Source organism: Muntiacus reevesi, chromosome 5, assembly GCF_963930625.1.
Source record: "Muntiacus reevesi chromosome 5, mMunRee1.1, whole genome shotgun sequence".
Taxonomy (NCBI): domain Eukaryota; kingdom Metazoa; phylum Chordata; class Mammalia; order Artiodactyla; family Cervidae; genus Muntiacus; species Muntiacus reevesi.
Genome location: NC_089253.1, coordinates 75,220,752 through 75,238,214, shown reverse-complemented (window position 1 = coordinate 75,238,214; position 17,463 = coordinate 75,220,752). Strand labels below are relative to the sequence as shown.

The following is a 17,463-nucleotide window of genomic DNA, read 5'->3' as shown; positions in this document are numbered from 1 at the left end:
AGAATCCGCTTGCCAATGCAGGAGACGCAGGAATCTCAGGTTTGGTCCTTGGGTCAGGAAGATCCCCTGGAGAAGGAAATGGCAACCCATTCTGGTAGTCTTGCCTGGAAAATTCCATGGAAAAAGGTGTCTGGTGGGCTATAGTCCATGGGGTCACCAAGAGTCAGATATGACTGAGTGAACACAAGTAGAAGGACAGGGACATTAATAAAAAATTACCTGCAGAAACTAAGATTATGACCAGAAACAGGAAGAGCTGGAAAGTTTTTATGACAAAACTGTCAATAAACTTGCAGCACTTAAAGCAACTAAATAATTGAAATTATGATGTTAGAATCCTATTCTGTAGTCTGATAGAATTCTGCCAATGGAATGATACACTTCTATGTTACTATATTTCATATCCTCTTGAGCATACTTAAGTAAGAGTTTGTATACAAAACTAGGCCCACTATACTTTTTCGCAATTTAAAAAACTTTCAAGGATAATTTTATCTTAAGGGTTGAATTTAGACGCTAAACAACTAGAACGTTATTTAAAACAGTTTGTTTTTTTTCTTAATAGAAATCTAAAAAACAACTCATAGCTTTTCCTGCCTTAACAGATGGTGTCATCTTCCTTCTCACTTTCCATCATCTCCCTTATGCAAATTCCAACCCGTCACATTCATGTCAAGTCCTCTTTCCACACTCTCAAACCAGAGGTCTGGAGGATTTTTCCCTCTGTTGGCAACCATCTGCCAGGGCACAACTGCTGTGTGTAAACTGGAGACTCTTGGTCCACGAAGATGGAGGCCTGGATGGAAATTAAACACTAAACAGAGAGAGGACAAGGATGATGCGGAGTTTCATCTTCTTCAGTGCTTGGCGTAAACTTCTTGAATCTCAGCTCTCCTTACTGTATGTGGCTGTACCCTGAGAACCTCAGTTTCCTCATCTGAAACTGGGGATAACATCTACTTCACATAGTTGTTTTGAGCATTAAATGAGAAAAAGACATCAGTCGACAAGTGTGGATCAAATCAGTACAGCTTAACTTGCTTCTGCTTCCTTGTGCTTTGCATTTCATATTCTAGGTTCCCAGAGGGCATGAGCCATTTATCATTCTTTTCATTTACTGACCAGCATAATGCTGTATTTAATAGCGTAGATTCCAGGTTGTGCCCTTGGTGGATGGTTGCTAGCAGAGCAGGCCAATTCTGGCCTGAGAATTGGGAGGGAGGACTTGACATCAGTGTGATGGTTGGCAATTTGTATAGGGGAGGTGAATGGAAAATGAGATGATAATTTTTTCTGGGGGCAGAGGGCATGCCACAGTTTCTAGGTTCCCCTACCAGGGACTGAACCTGCCTCCTCAGAAGTAAAAGTGTGGAGTCCTAACCACTGGACCACCAGGGAATTCCCAGGAAGATGAGAAGGAAGATAAAGTCATCTGGGTGATCTTGGTAAAGTGGGTGTGGGCCTGATGGGAGGAGAAGGAGAGACAGAGGTCATATCCAGGTCATCTGTGGAGGGTCTTTAGAGTATGGATAGGTAGATAAAACGGTAATTAATCAAGTGATGGTCATTTACTTTGGTAACACTAAAGGTTATATGTGTGTGCGTGCATGCTCTGTCGTGTCCGACTCTTTGCAACCCTGTGGACTTAGCCTGCCAGGTTCCTCTGACCATGGGACTTCCCAGGCAAGCATACTGGAGTGGGTTGCTGTTTCCTCCTCCAGTGTATCTTCCCGACTCAGGGATCTAACCCGTGTCTCTTGCATCTCCTGCATTGGCAGGTGGATTCTTTTATCACTGTGACACCTGGGAAGCCACACTGAAAGTTAATAAACACCATTAAAAGTGAATGCTAAGGGCTTCCCTGGTGGTCCAGTGGTTGGAGATTTGCCTGCCAATGTGGGGGACATGAATTTAATCTCTGGTCCAGGAAGATTTCACATGCCATGGGGCAACTAAGCCTGAGTGCCATAACTGCTCAGCCCTTGCAGTTAGAGCCTGAGTTCTGCAACAAGAGAAGCTGCTTCAGTGAGAGGCCCACACACTGCAACTAGAGAATAGCCTCTACTCGCAGCAACCAGAGAAAAGCTTGTATGCAGCAATGACGATCCAGTGCAGCCATAAATAAATACATAAATAGAAAGTGAAAAAAGTGAATATTAAAATTTATTTTAATATAGATTTTAAATAATGGAGCAATCCTTAGTTAAACATAATCAAGTAATGTTAAGAAAATAAATCCTTTTCTTACCTCATCAGTATAGAAACTGAAGTCATCTTTTAGCACCTCAGGATTACAAAATTTGTAGAGAAGGGTGTTTAAACATCGCCTGTCCCAGCTGTCAGTCACCCAGCCACCATAAACCACCTCCCCAATCAGGTAGCGCAGTGTCTGCCAAGGAATACTGGACTGAGCACTCAGGATATTGTCCAACACCTTTATGGCAACCTGTAGAAAATGCACTGGTTTTCATTATTTTAGCACATGTTTTCAGGTTGTTTTCATGGTTTAACATAAAATCAACAGTTCAAACAGCTACGTATATTTTCTCTTTAAAAATATGTGGAAAAAAAGAATAAAAATAATAGGCTATATATTTTACTCATTGTTGTTGAACAAACTTTGAATTATTTAACTGATTAATATTGTTATTTTTTGAATAGACAAAACAAACACATATTACTGAATTCAGAGGGCTTCCCAGGTAGCACTAGTGGTAAAGAACCTGCCTGCCAAAGCAGGTAGACATTAAGAGATGCAGGTTCGATCCCTGGGTCGGGAAGATCCCCTGGAGGAGGACATGGCAACCACTCCAGTATTCTTGCCTGGAGAATCCCCATGGACAGAGGAGCCTGGCAGGCTGTAATCCACAGGGATGTACAGAGTCAGGCACAACTGAAGCAACTAAGCACGCACAAGCACGCACTGAATTCAGAAGATACAAAAGGATAAACAAGGGAATGTAAATTTTCTCCTACCCGCTACTCTAGCCTTCAGAGCCCCTGCCTTGAGGCCATCATTGCTAACAATGTCTTGAATTACGCTTACCGACACTTTACGACCCCATGGATGGGCTTGCCAGACTCCTCTGTCCATGGGATTCTTCAGGCAAGAATACTGGAGTGGGTAGCCATTCCCTTCTCTAGGGGGAATCGAACCCAGGTCATCTGCATTGCAGGCAGATTCTTTACCATCTGAGCCACAAGGGAAGCCCCCTATGTAACTATATGCACATAAATTGATTCCATTCCTTCTTTTTCCCTCCTGATCTTCCCTCCTCCCTCTCCTCCTTTCTATCCTTCCTCAGTCCTTCAACTATTTTTCATCTCTCCTTCCCTCTCATCTTTTTTTTTTCTGTGTTCCTATCTTTATATACACCATTCTGCAACTGACCAACCAACATACCTTGGCTACTGTTGTTCAATGGCTGCAACAATTCATATTTCAACTAACAGTTGTCACCGTTCTCTCATTCCTTCCACTGTTCTTCCATCCCTTCCTCTACTAGTAGAGGTTGCCCTATGCAAGTTTTTTGTACTTTGCTGTTAATTTGTAGTTCATTTGCTACTGGTTATTTTCAGAATCCTTTCTTATGTCTATTGGTCAAGATTTGATTTTCTGTACATTTAGCTATTTTTCCTTCGGATTGTCTTTTTCTTGTTAAAATGTGAGAGCTCTTTGTATATTATAGACATTAACTCTAAGTTATTTGCATTGCAGATGTTATCTTACATCTGTGGTTTGTCTGTTGACTTTATTTTGTCCCCATTTTCCATATAGAAGTTTTTATAATCACACATGCCTATCTTTTCTTTTTTTTTCCCCATTTATTTTTATAATTTGGAGGCTAATTACTTTACAATATTGTAGTGGTTTTTGCCATACATTGACATCTATCTTTTCTTTTATGGTTCTGGGTTTCAAATTTTAGCTAAGTTATCTCTAACTCCACAATTGAACATGAAATCTCCCAAATGTATTTTTAAAGATTTTTATTGTTTTACTATACATTTAAAGGGCTTCCCTGGTGGTTCAGAGGTTAAAGCATCTGCCTGCAGTGCAGGAGATCCGGGTTTGATCCCTGAGTCGGGAAGATTGCCTGGAGAAGGAAATGGCAACCCACTCCAGTATTCTTGCCTGGAGAATCCCTTTATATTCAGTATAAGATAAAGGGCCAAACCAATTTTCTCCCAGCTGGATGGCCAGTGTAACCAGTATCTTTTACCTAAAAAAAAAAAAAAAAAATCCCTCATTACTGAGTTAAAATATTTTCTGTCAATATTAAAATTTCATATAAACTCAGATCTATTTCTTCTGTGTTCTCCATTATGTCTCACTGATTTGTTGTCTACTTCTGCCAAACAATATTGGGCTTAGTATAGTGGATTTTTAAAAAATATGTTTTGATATCTGGTGAAGGGAGATTCTTGCAGTATTTTAATTTTTTGTATATTTCTAGCTTATTCTTCAGTGTGTCTTCTTCTATGTAAACTTTATCAATTCCAGAATCTTACTTATAAAGTTCTAATTGGATTGACATTAAATGTGATATGTAATTTTGGAAGAACTGGTAGTTTATGATATGGGAAGTCTTCCTATTGAAGAGAGAAGGCGGGATTGAAAACAGAGACGTGGCGTTAGACTGCAAGAACTGTGTAACTTTGGAAAGTCTTTTAAGTGTTCTGAGCCTTCTTTTCCTTATCTTTAAAATGAGGATAATTAGTATACTTACTTCATAAGGTTGTTGTGAGAATTAAATAATTCATATAAAGTAATCAGAACATTTTAAGCTCTAAGCAAATGTTATTCTTTTTTACTTCCTGACTTACAGTGTTCATTATTTCGGATGCATACAGTTCTTATTAAATTTGTTCCTGAATATTAAAAAAAAATTTTATCACTACTGTGAATGTACTGTGCTTCCATGTCTAGGTGTTTATTGCTAGGGAAAGGTTATTGGCTTTTATATATTTATGTTTTTATTGAGCCACTTTATTGAATTCTCTCATTACTTCTAATAGGTCTTTTTTTAAACTAGTTTCTCAGATTTTCTAGATATACAATTATATCATCAACAAAAGGCAGTTTTTCTCTTTTTTCTTGCCTCTCTTTTACAGCTTTAATATGAATTATTTATCTTATCTTATTGCATTTACTGGAACTTTTAAGGCAATGTTGAACGACAATGGTGATAAAAGGCATCCACGTCTGATTTCTGATTTTCTTTGAAACAATTTCAGTGTTTGGCTATTCAGAATAACATTTGCTTTAGGTTTTTGGTAGTCTTTTTCATATTTAAGCTGTTCCTTTGGATCCTATAAGGGTTCTTTTTAGGAATGGTACCTGGATTCATAATAAAGCCTTTTCTATATCTATTGATCTGATCATTTAAACTAAGATTTTCAAATACTGAGCCATTTTTACATTCTTGGAATAAACCCTACTTGGTCATAGTATATCATTCTTTGATTAATTGCTGAAACCTATTAAGTTTAATATATAATTTTTATATGAAGTCCTAAGTGAAATTAGCCTACAGTACTTTTCCATATTATCCTTACTAGGTATTCATATTAAAATTATGTTGATTTCATAGAATGAATTGGGGAGATTGCCATCTTTTTCTAAGTTTTGGAATAGTTTAAATAATATTAATATATCTGTTTTTTAAAATTTAGAGTGAAATAAGTTGTGGGACCATTTCATTCTGGTATTTACAATTTCTTATGGCAATTGGTCTATTCAACATTTCCATTTCTTTTTGAGTCAATTTAGAAAGTTCATATTTTTCTGGGAAATCATTGGTTTCATCTAGATTTCCAAACTTTATTAGTCTCATAAAAAACCAATTTTAAAATTTATTTTTCCTTTCTACATTTTGTGTTACTTCATTAATATTAAAAATTATATTTAACTTTAATTTTTCTAATTTCTTAAGATGAATATTTATTTTTTGCATTTATTCTTTAATAATGAATATTTGAGTTCTTTTTTTTTTTTTTTCTGAGCATAGCTTTTGTCTCTCACATTATTTCTGGTATGGCGGTGTTATTCACTCAGTTGTGCATGACTCTTTGCAACCCCACAGACTGTAGCCCTCCAGGCCCCTCTGTCCATAGAATTCTCCAGGCAAGAATACTGGAATGGGTTGTCTTTTCCTTCTCCAGGGAATCTACCTGATCCAGAGAATCTACCTGATCCAGGGATCGAACCTGGGTCTCTTGCATTGCAGGCAGATTCTTTACCATCTGAGCCACCAGGGAAGCCCCAAAATTTTTGGCTGTACCACACAGCATATGGGATCTTATTTCCTGGGCCAGGGATCAAACCCACACTCCCTGCATTGGAAGGCAGAGTCTTAACCACTGGACCACCAGGGAAGCACCATTTCTTTTTTTTTTTTTTTTGGTATAAAGTAGTTTAATTTCTATTATGTTTGAGATATTTTTAATATCTCTTTAATATTCTATTTATCTTCCCTTTTAATATTCTTATCTAGAGCTGTGTTTCTTATTTTACAACTTGCTAAGATTTCTTGGATCAAATGTTTATAGTTTATCAGATTATGATTGGAGAATGTGACCCATAAAATCATTAAATATTTTTCTTTGTGGCCATGTTTATGATTCAGTTTTTCTAATAGTTCCTTAGCTGTATGAAAAAATATGAACTGTCTGTTGGAAAGATGTTAGGTTCTAGTTACATCTGTTAATCAAGTTTGTTAATTGTACTGTTTTCTCTGACTTATTTTTGCTTATTAGATCTAATTGTGAGTTTTCTGAAATTTCCACAATAATCACACATGCATACACATTTATATAATGCATATGTACAGATACACGTGTCTATGTAGACATACATGTATGTGTATATGTGCTACAGTGTACCAAGTGTGATAAATAAGGACACCACATAATGAAATAGCTGGGAGCACAAACTCTGAAGCTAGACCACCTGTGACCGAGTCGTGCCTCTTCTGCTCACTCATTAGGCAAATTGCCGAGCCTCTCTGTACTCAACTGTAAACTGAGACTCATGCTACCTTGTTTTTAGGAATGTTGTAAGATTTCAGGTAATTCATGAAGTACTTCAAACCATGTCTGAGAGAAAGCACTGTAAAAGTTAAGTTATCATGGCTGTTATATCTTCATAAACTGTTTCTCTCTCTACTACTTGGTGTTTTTCAGCTTAAAATCCATCTTGACTGATATTAATGTTACCATTCCTGTTTTTTGCTGTTTTTATTTTCTTGGTAGTTTCAAGCTTTTTCATTGATGTAATGGTTTTTCATATAAACTCTGTAAAGCTGAGTTTTGTTTTGTAACCCAGTATAATAATTTTGCCTCTTTAATGAAAGATTGCAATCCATTTACATTTAATGTAAAAACTGATATTCCCTTTGTATTACTTTACATTATTAGTTTACTTTGTTGTTTCTCTCCCTCCCTCATCTTAATAGGTTGATCAAATTGTTATTTATTTTCCTTTTGATCTTCATTAATTGAAATATTATACCATTTCCATTACAGGTTACCTTTCCTTTCCTTGAATTCATATTAAAATAGCATTCCTTTTTTCAAATGAAGAGATGTCAATTATTTTCCTACTAAAGTTTTCCATTTTCCTATTTTTCCCTCTGCATTCTCTAATGTTAAAGCTAGTAATAAGGTGAAACACCTAGAAAACTTATACTTCCCTCCTCTCTTCTTTCCATTCCTCACATAAACACTTTGGAAGTTTTTCACTCTCCTCATTCACTCTTCATGTACACGCTTCCCTCCACTCCAACTCCTAGGTTTTGTTGAGATACCTTAGTGCTCTTACTACAGTTTAGTACTCTATAAAGTTTAGTAAACTATAGTACTCTTACTAAAACTCAGCTTAAAACTATTAAGGGAATTTTTCTTGTATGACTCTTTCTCTTAAATAATCTATATTCATCACTTAGACTACTCACCCTCAACTGTTTTTTTTTTTTCATTTATTTTCATTAGTTGGAGGCCAATTACTTTACAATATTGTAGTGGTTTTTGCCATGCATTAGCATTTACATTTAATAATCTACTGTAAGGTTTAACAATATACTGTTCACCACAGTTTCAATTTCTTTTCATTTTCTTTTATTTTGGGTTTCTGTTCTGATATATTTGTACGTAGGGTAGATCTTAAGCATTTCCCACAAATAGAGAACACGAGTTATGTATTATCTAAATCCTTGCTTATATGCAAATATGTTTCTTTAGTTTGACAGAATGAATAATATTTTGGCTGCAAATAAGATTCTTGGCATGCAGTCTTAGTCGCCCAGATTCTCTAGATGCTATTCCACTTTATTCTAGCTAGTGATGGTAGATTACAAGTCTAAGTGTCATCATTGTTCTTTTATAACTTGTCTTTGAAGCTTGGAGTTCAGGAATTTTCTAGCTTATGTCCAAATATGTCTTTATGGCAACAATGCCTGAATTAGTAAGGATTTTAAATATGTAAACTCAAATCTTTCATCAGTTCAGAGACAATAAAACAGTTTATTTCTTTTTTTCTCTCTATTCAATTTTCTCCTCAGGAATTCATATCATTTGAATGTTAGGTGTTCCCTCTAAATGCCTTCTTCATTTGTGCCTCAAGATTTTCATCTTATTGTAACTTTCTTCATATGCTCTGAGTTATTCCTTCTGTTTTTTCTAGCCATTAACTCATGTCTCAACCATGACCATTTTTTCCTTCAATTCATCTCCCTCTAACTAACCATCTAATTTTTTTTTAAGCTCAAGAATCATGATGTGTGTATACAACTTCAGTTAGTTGAGAGCACATGGAGCCTATGTACTAATTAACACCTCTTTCCACACGTGTGTAAATGAATCATGTCAAAACACAGTGACACTGACCTTTTTGTGATAATACATAATCGTTGGAGATCATAAATTGATCATATTTACAATCATAAATTGAGCTAATGACACAAATAAAAATTCCAAAATTTGAAAAAAAGGCAAAAGGATGACCACATATCTTTTCAATGCCATACTGGAACATTGTCTAACATGCTCACTTAAGGATTATCAAATACTTCAGGAGTATCTGCTTTTGTTTTGATTTACTATTTCCTATTGATTAAAGCACTTTACAACTCTGTACAAGTATAGGCTAACTTATAGGAAACTGTTGGCCCTGTATCTGTTTCTTTCTGATAATGATGCAAATGAAATTTTGTCTTGTAGAAATACAAATAGTTTCTGGCTCATAGGAAAATTATCACCCCAAGGTTACAATTTTATTGCCTGTATGGCATTTAGCAGTTTTATATGTAATTTGATAATCCTATTTCATTATAATTGTTTAAATAATTCTAAATATTTCTGTAATCCTATACTTTTAAAAGGACCCTGGTGGCACAGCGGTAAAGAATCTGTCTGCAATGTAGGAGACATGCGGTTTGATCCCTGGGTCAGCAAGATCCTCTGCAGAAGGAAATGGCAACCCATTCTAGTATGCTTGCCTGGAGAATTTCATGGACAGAGGAACCTGATTGACTACAGTCCTTGTCCAACTTGCAAGAGTTGGACACGACTTAGCAATTAAACAACAAATACTTTTAAAAATCAGTTTTACCATCCTGCTGATTCTTTTATCAATGAGTTAAAAATTCTTTGATATGTGCTCATGTAACAAAAAATCATTTTTGCAAAATGTGTATGTACTTTTGTATCCCTATGGGCTCTTATTATTTTCTGTTCTATTTCTTGTGTTCTTTCTCTCTTTGGCTACTGGATCTTGTTGATATGTTATTTTTCTTGGTCTTGTCTTTGTGGCTCAGGTCCAGACTTTGGGGAGCTTAAAGTGGTGGTAGCCCTACATGTGGTGGAAAATATATTGATGTTTAGTCCTATGGGCTGGCAGGTAGCATCAGTCAGTTGTCAGTCCACTGAGGGAACTCTCCAAGTTGCCTGACAGGGAGCTGACTGGGCCTGAAACTCCCCCTAGTGGGAGAAGCTGGTCCAAACTCAATTTCCCACTGAACCAGAAGTTTCCACTTAAAGAGAGGGGCTATGCAGGAATCCAGTTTCCCACAGTTTCAAGGTGCTAACATTTGGCATTTCTAGACAACTACTTGAACATCAGGTACCCAGACTCAGACATCCTGGCACCCAGGCGGGCTGTTTCTTTGCCACTGGGAAGAAGGCTCTCACACTTGCCACATGAAAGGGGAGAACAAAGGAGGGAAAGACTACTTCTTTTGGAGAGCGGCGCCACGATGTAACCAGCTGCTTCTGGCTTAAGCAAGCCTCTCTGCCAAATGCTGAAAGGACAGGAGCATCCCATAAACTCCAGCCTGTGCCAAGTAAAGCTGCCGCCTTTCACCCCAAGCTCTTTGCATGACAAAATACCCTGCCAACACCTGGCCCTCTGCAGTCCTACCATTTGTTTCCCTTGCAGATGGTTTAGTGTATACTGAAATAAACATACACTCTAAATACATGTGCAGAAATGAGATCATGCTATACATGTCTGTTATAACCCAGTTTTGGCAATCAATCTTATAAATGTGACTATCTTCATCTATATCAGTAATAACAGGAATTCTTTAAAGGCTACACCCTGGTTTCGTGTAGGACAAGCTGATGTAATATTAAACTATCTTCCCCTTAAAAATGTACTAACTTAGAATATAAAAGCTACGGTAAAAAAATAAAGATTTGCCAGACTCTGCTGCAAATATATATATATATATATATATTATCGAGTTGTCTTCTGGAAAGTTAGTAGCAATTAAATTAGCTGTATGAGACAGTGCCTGCTTCTCTACATTTCTGTCTGTTTATTTTAGCCACTGTTGTACTGAAAGGTGGTATCTTACTGTGGTCTTAATCAGTATTCCCCTCATTGTTGTATTTGGCAGTGTTCTCCAGAGAAACTGAACCAAATCGGATGTATGGGGAATCAAGGCAGTGTGTGGAGATTCCCCAAAAAACTAAAAGGAGAGTTGCCATATGACCCAGAAATCCCATTACTGGGCATATATCTCAACAAAATTATTATTTGAAAAGATATACACATCCCAACATTCATAGCAGTGCTACTTATAATAGCCAAGACATGGAAACAACCTAAATATCCATTAACAGATGAACGGAATATTACTCAGCCATAAAAAAGGATGAAAAATGCCATTTGTAGCAACATGGATGGACCTAGAGATTATCATACTAAGCAAAGTAAGTTAGAAATACAAATACCACATGATATCACTGATGTGTGGAATCTAGCTGCTGCTGCTGCTGCTAAGTCGCTTCAGTCGTGTCCGACTCTGTGCGACCTCATAGACGGTAGCCCACCAGGCTCCCCCGTCCCTGGGATTCTCCAGGCAAGAACACTGGAGTGGGTTGCCATTTCCTTCAATGCATGAAAGTGAAAAGTGAAAGTGAAGTCTCTCAGTCGTGTCTGACTCTCAGCAACCCCATGGACTGCAGCCTACCAGGCTCCTCCATCCATGGGATTTTCCAGGCAAGAGTACTGGAGTGGGTCGCCAGTGCCTTCTCCGGTGGAATCTAGAATATGACACAAATGAACTTATCTCTGAAATAGACTCACAGAAATAAAGAACAGGCTTGTGGCTGCCAAACAGGGGAACAATGGAGAGGGAGTTTGGAACTAGCAGATGCAAACTATTATATATATAGAATGGATAAGCAATAGAGTCCTACAGGGAACTATATTCAATATCTGGTGATAAGCCATATGGGAAAGAATATGAAAAAGAGAATCACTGAGCCTATACACCAGAAACTAACACAACATTGTAAATTGAAAAAAAAATAGTTTGCAATATTAAGCACAACTAAAGGGTTCTATATAAAGAATAGTGAAGACTCTTCAGCTAAAATTTCCCCCCTACAATGGGTCAATGTAATTTTTCTTGCTTTAAATGAATAAGTAGAAACAACAAACACTTTTGTGGTGATTTTTATGTGTCAGGCACTGTTCTAAGTGCTTTACAATTCACATTGTATTGACTAGTCTGCTCTTATTTTTCTTAAAAAAAAATTATTTGCTTATTTGACTGTGACAGATCTTGGTTGCAACATGTGGGATCTGGGTACCTGACCAGGGATTGAACCCCAGTCCCCTGCCTGGAAGTGCAGAATTAAGCCACCGGACCACCAGGGAAGTTCCTAGTCTGCCTCTAACAATGCCCTTTGGCAGAGGTACTTTTTAGGCCAAGGAAACTAAGACCCAGAGAGGTTAGTAAGCTTGCCAGATAACTTGTAAATCCTGCACAGCTATAAGCAGAGGAGCTCTGATTTGATTCCCGAAAAGAGGGCTTCCAGTTCCACGCTTTTAAAAGTTAGTCAGTCCTCATTGCCTAGTTACAGAGTTTGTTACCTTAGTACCGTGAAAAACATTTACTATTTGTGTCGATACAGACTAGGCTTTCTGTATCTTATCACTACTTATTTGTTGTTATATATAAAGTACCAGACTTACCTCCAAGTCTGAAGAACTAAATGCATATGCAATATTCCAGCCCAATATTCCATAAATTTTTCTTTCATTAATCAGAGCATTGAAGAAACACAAGCTGAATAAAATTTTTTTCCACCATGGTCCACAGTCAGGTTTTTCAAATAACTCTTCTGTTACCTCTCCACTCCCACTGTATCCAAATGTCTGAAGTAAATTATTTTTCATTCCCTGGGGATTTTCCACTGCAATCTTTAAAACAGATGTGAGTAAAAACAACTTGCGAGGACAGACACAGGCATTAGGACTGGTGGGGGGTGGGGGACCCTTACTTACATGGAGAACTAGCTAAGACTATATCTGAGAACAGAACGTGCTAAGACTATAACTCTTTTTAAGATTCAGTAGCAAATAAAAAAATCTTGTGTTATTCTTTTCCCATTTGAAAACTTCTGTAAAGGGATTGTATCAGATTTCCAATTGTTCCAATTCATACTTTAAAACGAGAAGTACAACAATGTTATTAAAAGCACTCCTGTTTGCTTGGCAAGCCCGGCATTTTAGAAAGTTGAAAGTGAAGAATTCCTATATTCTAAATGCTTGATGGCAGCTAAGTGGCTGTGACAGAATCAGGGCTGCATGGCCTCGGCCAGGCAGCAGAGAGAAGAGAGAAGTGGCATCGAATATCTTACACAAAGAACTTGTGGAACCAGCAAAAGTATCTAATCTTCAGTGATATGAAAAAATAGGAGAAGTAACTTGGTGTGTTACTAAAGTGCTCTGTTTTCATTGAAAATCGATTGATTTCTTACCTAGGAAAATTGAAATGAGGAGGTACAGGAGGTGAAGTGGGAAGAGAATTACTTGGAGGGCTTTTTTTTTTTTTTAAAGAGCATGACTGTAAGTCTAAAACCGAAAGGTCTGAAAATGTTTCTTTACTTGCACAGTTTTCATAGACATACACACATAGACATATATATGTGTATTTCATATTATGTGGATATGTATGTAGAATATGTATAAATATGTGTAGATAAGTACTATGATATATGTGTGTGTGTGCATACATGAACATGAAATTTCTTTTTCAATTGAGTTTATTTATTTTAATTAATTTTCACTGGAGTATAGTTAATTTACAACATTGTTTGTTTTTGCTGTACAGCAAAGTGAATCAGTTATATATATACACACATTCACCCTTTCTAAGATTCTTTTCCCATATAGGTCACCACAAAGCATTGAGTAGAGTTTCCCGTGGAACGTGAGATTTCTGAGTTAAGGATCAGACTGATTGATTTATTCACAGACCACTTAAAATGTTCCTTGAAGTTCTACCTCTGTCGCCACCTTTCATATCTCCATCTCCTGGATGAAGATAAAACGCTGTCTGACGTAATATTCTGCCTGACCCTAGGAGGTAAATGGACCCTCTTGAGTCTCAGACAAAAAGATGCACATTTCTCCAATCCATGTCCCATCTTCTCCAGGAGTAGGGCAGCTAGGAAGTGCCTCAGTACTGTGGGCTTGGGTAAATACACCCGGGAGTCTGGGAAGAGCCTGGGGTCCTGTGACAGGGAGAAGTTTCTTTGTTTCCCAAGAGTAAACTTGATTTATTCTCAGGCTGGATTGGAACTCTGCCCAGGAAACTGCCCACCCACCCCATTTCCTCTGTCTCACACCAGTTCTGTTGAACTTGGAAGTGTGCATGTGTTTGCATATCTGGCCATGCGTTCTGTCTGGGCCACTGGTCAGTCTTCTTTGCTATTAGGACTCCATCTTTTGGTCAACTGGACACGTGTTTAATAGAATTGACCCAACTCTTAGTATTTATTCAAACTTAATGGTGGATATGAGTGGAAGTCACAGACAATTTTTAAACAGGACATTTCAGTCAATAGTTTCAACCTGCTTTTTTGCCAGATCCTTTTCAGAGAATTAATAACAAATTGTGAAAGAGTTAGGGGGACCAGAGACAGGAAAAAGCTAGAGAAGCAAAAGGCAAGGCAAGGACCCAAATTCTTTATTCTATTTTCTGGTTTATGGGAGTTGGAAGTCTAAGCATCCTTGTTTGAGAAAACAAACATTTAAACTGTCCAATCCCTTGAAAGCAGGGATCTTGTTTATACTTGTGCATCCTTTCTGGTACACAATGTCAGGCTGAGCACAGGAAAGATTTAGCATATTAGAATTAGTACTCTCTTAATTCAGAATCATGAATACAAGATAATTTACATTCAAACAGTGCTTCAGAGGCAATATTACTATCTGTTATACATTGCCCTTACCTTTAAACTCTTTTGAAGGATAGAAATTGGGAAAGAACTGTCTGATTTTGAGCTTAACCATAGCCTGAACTTAGGCTCTATTGTCATATATGGACTATTAAATCTGTTAAAAGAAAACATTTATAAATATTTTAATGTGAAAAATTTAAATGAAATCAATATGTTCTAAGAATCATAGTCATTTTAATGTTAAAATGGCCTTAGAAATCACTTTAATAACCAACCATAAGAACTTCTATATTGCATAAGAATTTGTGTAAGATCCATTAATTCCCATTTTGAAAAGGTAGTCTTCCTTCACTTAGGTACAAAAATAATCTAGGTTCATTGCAAAAACTTGGGAAAAATGACAAATTAAGAACAAAATAAAAACCACAGTTTCATTGGTCAAATCTGGCACAACTGAACACCATAATAAACATTCATGGTAACAGATTACAATCCACTGAATAAAATAGAAATCCATGAGTCCATGCTGATATAAGTAAGCAAATGAATAAATAAATGGGGAGGAGAAAATCTCCTAATAGTAGAATTAAATTTAAAATTTAGAAGAAATTATTGAGTTAGAAAGTTACCATTTGGCAAATAGTCTAGTAACTTTTCACCCAAAATTTATCAATGGAAGTTAAAAGTAGTAGGGAAAAGTTTGAGATGTGTCTCTACAGTTGGTAGATACCACTTTAATTAAATAATCAAAATAAAAAATGTCATCAGTAGTGGGAACAGATTGACATCAGTTACCTCTTGCTATGATGTACAAAGAAGGATTCAACAACACTTCTGTGGTATTCCTGCAATACTGCTTAAAGTAACTCTAACCATGAGAAAATAGCAGACAAACCCAAACTAATGGACACTTTACAGAATGACTGGCTTGTACTTTTCAGAAAATGTCCAAGTTGTAGAAGATAAAAACATACTAAGGAACTATTCTAGAGCAAAGGAGAATTAAGAGACATGACAATTGAATGCAGTGTGAAATCCTGAATTGGAATCTGGACCTAACATTCTTCTTCTTTTGCAATAAAAGATATTATTGGGATAACAGGCTAGATATGACTAAGTTCTATTGATTAGATAATCAGGTAAAGAATCTGCCTGCAATGCAGGAGACCTAGGTTTGATCCCTGGGTCAGGAAGATCCCCTGGAGAAGGGAATGGCTACCCACTCCAGTATTCTTGCCTGGATAGTTTTATGGACAGAGGACCTCAAGATTCTTCTTGAGGTCCTCAGTCCATGGGGTCGCAAAGAGTCAGACTCAACTGAGCTACTAACACAGACTCAGACACACACTACAGTACTTGGAGGTCAAATGGCATTATGTCTGCCTTGACGCTGAACTTAACTTTCAAAGGATTTAAAAAATGTCATACACATATACACACATATGTATATATAAAGAAATGATAGGGTAAACGAGGAAAAGAGGTTAACAATAGAGGAGAGTTTTTGAATCATTCTTGCATTTTTTCTGCAAGTCTGAAATTGTTTTAATTTAAAAAACAAACCAAGGGACTTTCCTGGTGGTTTAGTGGCTAAGACTCCACACTCCCAATGTAGGGGGCCCAGGTTCGATTCTTGTGGTTGGGGAACTAGATTCAGGATGCTGCAACTAAGAGTCCACATGCCAAAGCGAAGATCCCACATGCCCCAACTAAGACCCAGTGCAGTCAAAGTAAATAAATAAATATTTAAAAACCCCCAAAACAACAAAAGCAAAAATACACCAAATAAAACAGAGAAATAAAATCTGAAATCTGAAGAAGTAAGTATAATATTTTTCTTTTTTTCCCTCTCTGATTCTCTATTTTGTTTTTAAAATAAAAATATAATATATATTGTACATACATGTACTGTACAGGCTACAATTTGTAGCCTTCTATTTTTCCTCCTGGCAATACATTGTGAATATATTCCTTTAATTCCTAATTTTAAGAAAAATTTTTCATATTTTCCTCTCTCTGTGTGGGCTGCTAGTTTTGGATTGGAATAAAAACTGACCTTCTCTAATCCTGTGGCCACTGCTGAGTTTTCCAAATTTGCTGGCATATTGAGTATAGCACTTTCACAGCATCATCTTTTAGGCTTTGAAATAACTCAACTGGAATTCCATTCCTCCACTAGCTTTGTTCATAGTGATGCTTCCTAAGGCCTACTTGACTTCACATTCTAAGATATCTGGCTTTAGGTGAGTGATCATGCCATCGTGGTTATCTGGGTCATTAAGATCTTTTTTGTAATTTTCTTTTATATATTCTTGCCACATCTTAATATTTTCTGCCTCTGCTAGGTCTATACCATTTCTGTCCTTTATTGTGCCCATCTTTGCAAGAAATATTCCCTTGATATCTCTAATTTTCTTGAAGAGATCTCTAGTCTTTCTCATTCTTTTGTTTTCCTCTATTTCTTCGCATTGATCACTGAGGAAGGCTTTCTTATCTCTCCTTGCTACTCTTTGGAACTCTGTATTCAGATGGGAATATCTTTCCTTTTCTCCTTTGTCTTTTGCTTCTCTTCTTTGCTCAGCTATCTGTAAGGCCTCCTCAGACAACTGGTTATATAGCATACTTTTAATGATAATCAATTACTCTTATTAAGCTTTTGAAACTGTTCTGAAGAACATTTTATTAATTTTTTTTAAAAAATGATGCAATGCTATCTGCCATTCTATTGCTCCTTTCTGTCTTAATACATTTTTGAAAGCTGATACA

At 36.7% G+C, this 17,463-nt stretch overlaps 1 protein-coding gene across 1 annotated transcript in view; it reads right to left on the bottom strand.

Annotated features, from left to right (window-relative positions):
* The window catches only part of DNAH14 (dynein axonemal heavy chain 14), a 324,938-nt gene that overhangs the window by 24,292 nt on the left and 283,183 nt on the right, over positions 1–17,463 (bottom strand). The window contains exons 67-69 of the mRNA XM_065937125.1: positions 14,749–14,851; positions 12,485–12,712; positions 2,249–2,446 (exon numbers count right to left, since the gene is read on the bottom strand). Coding sequence (XP_065793197.1) covers positions 2,249–2,446; positions 12,485–12,712; positions 14,749–14,851 — 529 coding nt within the window. The remainder of the gene's footprint in view (positions 1–2,248; positions 2,447–12,484; positions 12,713–14,748; positions 14,852–17,463) is intronic.